This window comes from Asterias rubens, chromosome 13, assembly GCF_902459465.1.
Source record: "Asterias rubens chromosome 13, eAstRub1.3, whole genome shotgun sequence".
NCBI classification, from domain to species: Eukaryota; Metazoa; Echinodermata; class Asteroidea; order Forcipulatida; family Asteriidae; genus Asterias; species Asterias rubens.
This window is the reverse complement of record NC_047074.1, coordinates 3,970,623-3,981,895: the sequence shown is the minus strand read 5'-3', so window position 1 is coordinate 3,981,895 and position 11,273 is coordinate 3,970,623. Positions and strand designations below refer to the sequence as shown.

The following is an 11,273-nucleotide window of genomic DNA, read 5'->3' as shown; positions in this document are numbered from 1 at the left end:
TTCAAGAGTCAATGAATAATTTCCCGTTTACTGCAAATAGCTGTGAGACTTCCCAAGTCTTTTTCATGTACTTTTGAATATTTGCACTGTATAATGATGGGAGTATATGGGTGCACCCTTCTTAAAAGAAAGAAAACAGAAGGACAACAATAAGGTGGCGCCCTCTGTTGGTGAGTTATTTGCCACAAGTCGGCACTTTGATTTGATGCAATTTGAAAAAACAACTTGTGTTTATTGTATCCATATTATAAAAAGGCTGGCTAGGCAGCCTAGTAGCTAGGAGTGAATTTATTCATTTAGTAGAGGCATTCAATTCATCTCAAGACATGTTGATCTGGTCTCTGGACAAATTATGGGGTTGCCTTTTGAATACGATATACACCCTCCTCTCTTTGGCTTTGGGTTGTTTAAAACCAGGGATGGTACACGTTTGGTAATTACTCAAAACAATTATTAAAGGAACACGTTGCCTTGGATCGGACGAGTTGGTCTATAAAAAGCATTTTGTAACAAACGGTTATAAACGCTTTTTATAGACCAACTCGTCCGATCCAAGGCAACGTGTTCCTTTAACTTAAAAACTGACTTGGTAACGAGCATTGGAGAGCTGTTGATAGTACACAATACAACATTGTGGGAAACGACTCTCTCTGAAGTGTTGTAGTTTTTGAGAAAGAGGTTATTTCTCTCTAAAATAATAAAATATTTCTAGCTAGAAGTCTCTTATTCCTTTCTGAAAGCACACAAATTCGTCCAACAAGGGTGTTTTTTCTTTCATCATTTTCTCGCAACTTCGATGACCAATTTACCCCAAATTTTCACAGGATTGTTATTTTAAGCTTATGATGGGATACACCAAGTAAGAACACTGGTCTTTGACAATTACCAACAGTGTCCAGTGCCTTTATTATATAATACTCATGGAAAGAAAAATGTCAACAGCAGACAAAGTGCTCAGTTTTTATAAGCAATTACAATATATTATTTTCAAACTCGTATTAAATTCCTGTTGCATACATTTGTTAAAGAGCATGAACTTGACGACAAATTTCAGAGGTCCTTCACTACAAGATAAATGGTATTATCAGAAGCGTGGGGACAGCAGAACACAGGAACACACAAGGAACAATGCTGTCCTCACATTTGAATCCTTTTTTACTTTCAAGTCCTCAGCACCGATAACAAACCGATAACGTTGACAAGGCACGCCCTCGATTGGTTGAATAAGCATGCGCGTATTCTGTGCGGAGCAATTCAACCAATAGAATACGTTCTCTTTACGTCTCAGCAGTGTGACCCGTCTCAGCAGTGGACACTATTGGTAATATTACTCAAAATAGTTATTCGCATAAAACCTTACTTGGTAACGAGTAATGGGGAGCTGTTGTTAGTATAAAACATTGTGAGAAAAGACTCCCTCGAGAACGAAGAAATTTTCCATGAATTTGATTTTAGGACCCCAGAATTAGAATTTGAGGTCTCGAAATCAAGCATCTGAAAGCACACAACTTCGTGTGACAAGGGTGCTTTCTGTAATGATTATCTCACAACTTCGACGACCAATTGGGCTCAAATTTTCACACGTTTGCTATTTTATGCATTGTTGAGATACACCAAGTGAGAAGACTGGTCTTTGACAGTTACCATTAGCGTCCAGTTTCTTTAAGTCTTTATAGAGTGTTAAGTTAGAGGAACAAAGGAAAGTCCTCACAATGAAAGTAATAAATTGATACATGTATGAGTAAGGTAAATGTATACCAATTAAATATAATATAACATACAATTTTGTAAAATGCAGGGCTATTCCAAAATTGTATCACCAAAAATGTAGAATTGTGGAAGTTATTTCATGTTTGTCATGAGGATAGCTGAAGAGCCTCCTCAATTGTCTTTTGGGTAAATAACTAATAATAATAATTATACACTTGTGAGACTGCTGTTCCTGTGAGACTTCTTTTAGGCATGCAAAAGAAACGTCCACAAGATATTGTATAGGAAGCCAGCATCATCATGTGAGCAGTATAATAGCATGTTAGCCATGTGGGGTGTCATGTGGGCCGAGTTGTTTAGAGCATCGAATTCGAGATCTGGTGGTTAAGTCATTGGAGTGTGGGTTCGAATCCTGGTCATGGTGAAACAACATAGTGGTCATGACATAAGTGTTCTTGAGCAAGATGCTTCACCATAATTGCTTCTCTACAACCAGGGGTATAAATGTGTACCTGCGAGGGTAGAGGTTGATATTGTGTATGAAAAAGCATTCTTGAGTGCCATGGCACTTTTAAGTTAATGAAAAGTAAAGTTCCTTAGTTCGTTTGGGGCACCAAAGGTTTCATTAAAATAGTGCGTGCTCTTCAGTTTGTTGCCCATCCTTATCCCCGCTCAACTATCCATCGAACCAGTTCCTTTGGCGTCACATTGGTTGGATTCCTTATAGAAGATGCAATCAGTTCTTAAATAACACATAGTCATGCAAGAGTAGAACCGTCTCCAAAATGGCTGCTCATAATTGCGAGGATATACAGTCTGGTGTCTTCTTTCATCTTAGGATGATTTTTAGCTTCTTACCCTGGCGAGAAACTCAGTTCAGTTCTGAGGTCTTGAGTTGTAGTAAACAAACAAGACCAGGGCAATACACAAAGCGGCCAAGGAAGGGACCACCACTCGCACGATGCTGTTCTTATTTGCCACGTTGTCCTTCTTGCGCTGCCTTTTTTCTTTCCTTGTCTCCTTGACTTTGCCTTTCAACTGACGCATCCTGACTTGAGTCTTCTATGAATCGAGTACACCAAACCAAATGTGCTTCAAGACCACAGAGTGATGTTCACTGATTTTATCAAGAGCCTGTATAGAGAGAGAGAGAGAGAGAGAGAGAGAGAGAGACAAGAAGCTATGTAAGATATTAAGTGGTGGTCAGTATGGGAGAGACCATGTGTCTAAAGTAATAAGACCCTTTATCATCATGCTGCCTCGGATTTCACAAAAGATCGCATACAGATGGATCGGGGCATGGTAGGCAGGTAGGGCACTGCTGCAGACACCCTAAGCTGACAGCAAGCCGTCTGGTGCTGTGGGAACTGACTTACTTATATAATTTTAAGGGGTGAAGCTGAGGGGATCAGGGGATCGACAGAGGTTGAGCTATGTCGGTGGGACAAGTTTCCGTATCGCGTATGGCGCCACCACTTTTCCATTTGATGTAAATAACATAGTAAGTATCTAATTTGCCTCGATGAGATATCTCTTTTTGTAAAAATGAGTGAAAAAGTGGTGTTGCGCCATAGGCCTACGAAAAGTTATCCCCTAGCTCAACCGATAATGACAAAATTTCGAAAAAAGGAGTAGGCCCTACTGCTGTATTCCCTCATACCTATACGGACCCTCGGCCTAGGGCTTTTTTATAAGAAAGAAGGTACATTAATACATGTAATTATACAGCGCCCAGCATGCACAAATGGGCCCCCCTGGGTATAAAACTAAATAACAAGTTAAGCCAAGGTGAGACAATTTGAAATCTTACCACCTGACGTTCTGTGTGCTGATCTCGTTGACAATAGTTTCAAGGTACTCTGGCACAATACCATTCAAGAAGCAAATAATACCTCACTTTTTATCACTGATCGGTTGAATCATGGAGGTAGAATTATCTTGTGTTGTCGTTTGTTTGACACGTTGAAGAAATACCGCCCTCTGCTGCTGACCAATGATCCGGCCCTGCACTCAAAAACTAAACTCGTCCCAAGCATAGCTCTATGGTCCCATCATCTATCTGCGCTGTGTGTTTTTGTGCTGGTGGTTTTGCACCGTGTGTGTGTGTCTGATCTATATCTGCGCTGTGTGTTTTTGCTGGTGGTTTTGCACCTTGTGTGTGTCTGTTTTGTAGCATTTTGCTGTATGAACTCTTTTGCCACGAACGCAGCGAAGTATATCCATCGGATATCCATCCATATGGCCATGCATGCTAGCTGCTTTTTTTCTGATTCGATAAGCAAAAATGAGCCGCATATTGTGAACTCTGCTTCAAAATACTTCAATTCAGCTCCAATGTTTTGGTTGGATGAATGCTGTTTTCTGTGTGGGAGATATCGGAGAATGCTTGTGTGGTGGTGAATGCCCGGTCCACTTCCAAGGGTAACCAGCCTGCGTCCCGTGTTTTAGGTAGGTTTCTAGAATATCAATATAGAATCCATTAATCATTGTAACATTGCTATGGCCATTGATTGACAGGGTGGAGGAAGAACTAGTTTTATTACCCCCACTTTTTTGTTGCCAATTCTCTGTGGATATTATTATTAAGTAGAGGAGAGCACAGAGAGTTGGCCACATGTACATACTGTAGTAAAGTGTAATGAATATCATCCTGGTGTCATGTGTTTTCAGTAGGATAACAGGAAAATTGTATACAATCAAATACTAATTTTTTTTTCTTCAAATCATCTATCCAATCTTTTACCAATAACACTAACACTTCATGGTGTGTTGAAATTTTTAAAGTTTTGGTTTTACGTTGCGAGAGACAGTCCGCCATGAACAGTGCTGATGCATGCACGACATTGGAGCAACGTCATATGTTTTCACACCTTTCATTGGTTGGTATTTTATTGAATGTTCAGAAGCAAGTATGGCGTGCAAAATAAATAAAAAATTTTATTCAATTACTACTTAACAAATTTAATTACATTTTTGTCCTAAGCTAAGGCATTTATGGCTACTATATTAGAATCCAGAGATATCTTGGCATGAAAGTAAAACACCCTCTCCCCCTTTGAAGCACACACACTTCATAACATCCGTTTCCCCCCATTTTAGACCAGTAATGTTTGGTTTCAGGAGATAAGAAACCAATCTATGATATTTTCTCTTTCATGTACACATAATATTTATTACGCTTATCGGAATTTACTATAGTATGCAATTAATCAAAACAAGATTTTTTTTGTCATTTTCACTTAAAATATTTTAATTTTTTCCCCATATTGGTACACCATTGAATCCCAAATAGTAACCACCTCACGTGATCCATCTAGTGACTAAAGCAGAATGAAATTCAATCTAGCAGATAGTAATTTTGTTTTGAACTTTCGAGGTTGGTTGATGTTTCTCTGACTCATTTGAATGTTGGCATAATAATGCACTAGTGATTTGTACCAAAAATCAATCATTTTATAAATGTTTGAGCGTAACCAACGACAGGAAATTTTATTCTCAGCATGATGAAAGCCTGATGAAAATACAGACCGTGAGTATTCCTGCATAGCTTCTGTCACCGGCGGAGCTTGCACATTCTTGCGGTAAACAGGAATAAAAGTTTGGGTTCAAAAACATATGAGGGTCGATAACGTATGACGCTACGATACACAAGTGGGGTCCTACTAGCCCCACATTGTGTGTGTGGCATGGCCAAGGCTAGCTGAATCCTGGCCACACAACTGGGGCTAGGGTCCTACTACTTGCCGTCAACTCGCCGTCAACTCAACTGTGCCGTCAACTGTGCCTGCGCCTTGAACACCCAGCACGGTGGATATGTGCGCATTACAAGTCTTATTATTATTATTATTATTATTATTATTATTATTATTATTATTATTATTATTATTATTATTATTATTATTATTATTATTATTACTTTACCCTCACTTGTGCTGTCAACTCGGTGTCAACTCCTCCAATATACATTTAAAATCCACAAAAGAAGCATAGAACTGTAAATTATTAGCTGGAAGAGAATTCGCGTAAGTTTTAGGTTACATTTCGGAATAAAAATTGAGTTTTTTTTTCTTGTGAAAAAATTTATATCTCGAAGCAGAAAAACTGTCAGCCGCCATGATGTCAATGATGGGTACTATTTTTTTATCATTACACAGTCGTTTTTGTGAATGAAATTTTACCAAAAACCATAAGAAATATGTAGTTAAGCCCAGACCTAACACTTCCATGCCCCATTTATAAAATTTGTTCTGTAAATTTAATGAGTTGACGGCACAAAAATGAGTTGACGGCAAGTGGGCGAGTTGATGGCAATTAGTATGACCGCACAAGTGGGGGTGGGGCTGTTCCGCCCAAATTTAATAATGGTCCCAACCTTAATTGGGACTGGTCCCAACTTGAGTGTTAAAGTTGGGGCGTCCCAACTATAGTCAGGACAGTAATGCGGGGTAAAAGAGATTAAATTAAGGTAAATGGCCCAATGACCAGCCGTCGATTTCACCAAACTCTTCCTAACTAAGGATTAATCATACGACTTTGGACGAGTCAAATTCTGTATCCAGTTTCTGTATCACGCCACCACTTTTTCATTCGATATGAAATAACATAGTATCTAATTTACCTTGCAACGAGATATCCCTTTTTGTAAAAATGATTGAAAAAGTGGTGCTGTGATAAGCAAAGTTATCCGGACACACCCTAACTTAGGCCAAGTTACTCATTCTAACTTGAGATAGGATTAATCCTAGCGTTTCATGAAATCCGCTGCCTGCAGGGCACTCATGTAAAGCCCATTGGGACAGTTATTGTGAAATGCGTTGTTATTATTATAATTTTTGTTATTGTTGGGGATAGACTTATCTTTTATACGCTTTGAACTGCCATATTGGTGAAATATGAAAGTTGACAATCGAGGGCGCTATTCATATTATCTGTTAATGAAACAACTATCATTGATGCTGTGTATCACTCTGTTGTACTTTGTTTCAGGTTGTTTCAATGAGATCGATCAGTCAGTCATTAAGGATGGGTTGGACAAGGATACTTTACCTGCATCGACTGGGAGTAGCAACTACGTTCCTTGTCTTCTCTGTCGTCATCATACTCCTTCTCTACAACTTTGAGGAGGTACACAGTACACACCGCCAAGACCACAAGAATGCCAATGCTGCAGTGGTGCTAAGAGAGGGTTTGCATAAAGCTAATCGCAGAGGAGACTCTAAAAAACTACTAAATCACAAGAAACTTGTGAGCCAGAAATTAAGACTTGTGAATGAGTTTAACAAGGCAAACATCTCCGGACACAATAATCTTGCCAACTCAAATAACTCCGTGATTGGGGATGGTGGTGCTAGAAAGTATCGGGATCGAGCCGATACTAGGAAGGCACTCGCGAAGAGGACGAAGAACGACAGTGGGGTTTTGGCGTGTCAGATTCCAGAGATGGACCCGTTTGATGAGAATATTAAACATCTTATCTTTGAACCAGAGCCTCTTGAGTGTAAAGGAACAATGGCAACAGATCTTACTCGTAACCAGCTGTCCATCGAGGAATCTGTACTCAAGAAAATGAAGTACAATCAGTGCTATGCATCTACCATAGAAAGAATGAGCGATTATTCAAGTCAAATTTCAACCCCCGTCAAGATTAGCTTCGGCACGAAAAATCCCAAGGGTTACATTCCATTGCAATATAACGTAACAGATGATTTTACTTTTGTATTCTGCGATAATGGCACAACAGACGACTTTGAGGACATGTCACCTTTTGAATTGGAGTCTCTCTATAATCTGGCTCCTGACATTTTTGACGTGCATGTGGGTGTTGTTCCGAAACCTAAAGTGAAGGAGCGAGCACGTTCCATCAAACCACCATCAGACGGCTTAGGCTTAAACGTCGTCATGCTCGGCTTGGAATCCACTTCGAGAATGAATTTTTTTAGGCAACTTCCAGAGACCTATCAGCTCCTCGGCAGTTTCAGTACTATAATTTTTGAAGGTTATAACATAGTTGCTGACGCCACCAAAGGGGCTCTTATCCCCTTACTAACCGGTAAGACGGAGTTGGAGCTTCCAGAGGTCAGACAAGGTGAAGTCAACTCGGAGTACGTGGATACGTACCCACTCATCTGGAACGATTTCGCCAAGAACGGGTACGCTACGATGTTTGCCGAGGATTGGCCGGGCATTGCAACCTTCAATTTGAGATTGAACGGCTTCAATAAGCAACCCACAGATCACTACATGAGGAACTTGTGGAATGCCGCTAATACCGAGAAACACTGTCTCGGATCAAAACCTGTTCACAAAGTCATGTTGGACTATCTGCTGGACTATATGACGGTCTACAAAGATACGCCCCATTTTGCCTTCTCATTTCTGGTCGGGTTAACTCACGCCAACATCAACCCTCTAAAACTCATGGATGGTGATCTCTACTGGTTTCTTGCCGACGCAAAGTTTTACAATCTCCTCAACAACACGATTCTCTTAATGTTTGGCGATCACGGGTCGCGGTATTCACAGATACGCCAGACGCTCCAGGGCAAGCTTGAAGAACGCCTTCCCTTTATGTCAATGACGGTGCCTGATTGGTTTCATCACCGGTATCCTGAACTTTACCGCAAGCTCAGGCTGAACTCACAGCGACTCATGACGCCATTTGACGTCCACGAAACACTGAAATCGGTTCTACATCTTGACGTCACACCTGCAGATGTGAGCCAGCGTGGGATCAGTTTTTTCAATGAAATTTCAGAGAAGAGAACATGCACGGATGCCCATATTGATGCTCACTGGTGCTCATGTCTGACGTGGGAGCCAGCTAGTTCAGAAAAGGTAGACTCAAGTGTGCCCCTTAATACTACTACTACTATAATATTTCTTTATACTGTTAGTTTTTAAAACTAAAAAATTACATTTTTCTGAATCAAGTAACAACTTTACTACTATTTACAGGCCTAGAATTTCATCCTTAAGTGGGCAAGTCCATTTTCATTTTGCAAAGGTAATCGTAACCCTCGATCTTCCCTGAGGGTGGACTTCTTTTTCGCTTGGCCCCAGCGGCCAGTCATCCAGGACCGCTGGGATGGGCTAATCGCTTGCACAGATTCTTGTTCAGGAAGTACGTCATGAATGCAGTGCATAAATATGCTGCAGTGTGAGTGTGATGCATGATGGGACTGCGCACTATTAAACCAATGACAGTGCATGATATGTTTGCCCATCCCAGCGCCTTTATGGACTTTATGTCATTCCTCGCCTGCAATAATAATAGCCACAAGGCAGTCGTTGAATTTTTGTTGGTGTGTCTTGACCGAATCGGTCTAGTCCTCAGATGTCTTGACTGGCATTAGGCCAGTGGACCAAGGGAGAACACTAAAGGATAAGGAACACAGAGTAAACGTGGCCTTGAAAAAGTGTTTTTCGACCGAGCAAAAGTTTGGCACTGCGTGGTCTTGACGGATTTTTTGTTAAGATTTTCTTGAATTTTAAGGCCTGAATTTTTGTATCGCATTGTTTTCTTTCAGACAAAGCAAGTTGCAGGTGCTCTGATAAAAATTATCAATAAAAAGACGGAGAGGGTCAGGGACAAGTGTGCTAAGCTGAAACTGAGTATGGTACTACATGCACAACAGATGGTGCCAAACCAGAAGGTAACTAATAATATAATAATATCTTATATAGATGTGTAAAATAGCGCATGTACATGTATCTACTAAAACGGTACTTTCAAGGGGCCCTTTTGGTAAAGAGAAGGGGTTTGCCCTTGGTGTTCCTGGTCTGATCAGCAGCATATTGCTCTACAGCACTTTGTAGAACCATTACATGTAAAGCTTGGGCGATATTGATTTATTTTATTCACGATATATCGCGATATTCGATATAATCGCGATTAATTAAATTTGACATCAGTCTTCAAACTCCCAGTGAAAGTTGTAGAAGAGACAGTCATAGCATAAGAGAGGTGTTCTAATGACCTGTTCTTCTGGTTTGATTCCAAACCTATGGGGTGCAAGATGTCTCAGCTAGGAAATACATCGCGATGTTGCGATACTTAATCGATATTGCGATATATCGCGATATATAGCGATATATCGATATTTCGATTAAAACCAATTCGATCCGATATCGAAATCGTTTCCAAATTAGTATCGCGATATTCGATAATATCGTGATATCGCCCAAGCTTAATTACATGGTGCTACAAAGGAAAAGGTCTCCAGTTCCAAATCGTAGCTCCATATACTTTCAGGAAACAAACACCAATCGCTTTGATACGCCCCTTAAGGGGGGAGGGGTTGATAAAGAACCATATAAGACCCCATTGTTATTTTTATTACTCACCGTGAGGATCTAATGTTCGGATAAGGCTTTCATTAATAACTTATTATCAATAATAGGATTTGGCATTTCTTGCAGGTTCTGCGTTTCACGAAAACTGACGATCACAATCAGCGGTCGGCGTCTTTCAGCAACGGCTCCACGGTCAACGTCACTGAGCTCCCTATCCTGTTTCAGGTCACCGTGGAAACCCTTCCCGGTAACGGCCTCTTTGAAGGCACCATCAAGGTCCTCCCTCAAAGCACTGACGACATTTTTGCGTACGAAACATCAGGGGACATCAGCCGCATCAACAAATACGGTAACCAAGGCGATTGCATTAAGGAGTCCATCCCGCACTTAATGATGTTCTGCTACTGCAAGAGTATTGAGAACACTCGCAAAAAATTGCCCCAAAAACGCAAACAGTTATAATATTTCTAATTCTAATGTTTGTGTACCCTCAGTGGTTTAAAAAATTCTTGTTTAAAGGCAGGGTTTACTTTTGGTTATTGTCAAAGATGGGTACTCACCTGGTGTTTCCAGTATATAAAATAACAAACCTGCGAAAATGGGCTCAATTGGTCACCAAAGCTGCAAGAAAATACTGCATAGAATTATCGAATTGCAGGTTGAGGCCTATCCAATGAAATTATTGTATCCAATGAAATCATTGGGTCTGTAAGACCTGGGGTTGATTTCACAAAGCACTGAAACCCATCGTAAGACAAATTGTCAGTATCACCGTAGTGATTTGTATTGTGACATCACACTTTACTAAGCAACTATGATTGATTTGCATTTACAATCAATCTTGGCTCTTTGTGAAATCCTCCCAAGTGCCTTTCTTTATCCTTGTAAATAAAGACAAGGGACCAGTCTACAAACCAAGAGCAAGTTCGAGTGGGCACATTCAGATCATTGGCTACTAACCAGCAACAGACATGCGCAGTGACGCACTCACTCGAATGAATCATTTGGAAGTCTAGTCAACCTTTTGCCTTGTCGCGTTAGTGTCACTGGTTCCCCTCTGCGCTTTACACATGTTAGAACGAAATATGCTGTTGGGACCAGTGAAGAAACCATGGGCTCGAGGCTGGTTCCAAATAGTCGACCACCGTAGTCAACCAATGGCCAACCAGCCTAGGTTCGAGTGCAAATGGTCAGCCTTTAGTTAACCATTGTGTACACTCAACTTGCTCCTAGCTGCAGTATCATAACACGGATACAGAAAGCTGATGTCT

The 11,273-nt window shown here is 40.6% G+C and overlaps 1 protein-coding gene across 1 annotated transcript; it reads left to right on the top strand.

Moving 5' to 3' along the window:
- The first annotated feature begins 3,779 nt into the window (after positions 1 to 3,779).
- Positions 3,780 to 10,746, top strand: LOC117298770. Its single transcript, XM_033782089.1, has 4 exons — positions 3,780 to 4,158; positions 6,697 to 8,544; positions 9,237 to 9,362; positions 10,129 to 10,746. Exons 2-4 carry the CDS (start codon positions 6,706 to 6,708, stop codon positions 10,462 to 10,464), a joined length of 2,301 nt encoding a protein of 766 aa, XP_033637980.1. The 5' UTR covers positions 3,780 to 4,158; positions 6,697 to 6,705; the 3' UTR covers positions 10,465 to 10,746.
- The last annotated feature ends 527 nt before the right edge of the window (positions 10,747 to 11,273 follow it).

Excerpts from the sequence above, each read along its gene's own strand:
- LOC117298770 (XM_033782089.1), top strand. The coding sequence starts at position 6,706 with ATGAGATCGATCAGTCAGTCATTAAGGATGGGTTGGACAAGGATACTT. Across the intron at positions 8,545-9,236 it reads AGCCAGCTAGTTCAGAAAAG|ACAAAGCAAGTTGCAGGTGC; the intron begins GTAGACTCAAGT and ends GTTTTCTTTCAG. Across the intron at positions 9,363-10,128 it reads AGATGGTGCCAAACCAGAAG|GTTCTGCGTTTCACGAAAAC; the intron begins GTAACTAATAAT and ends CATTTCTTGCAG.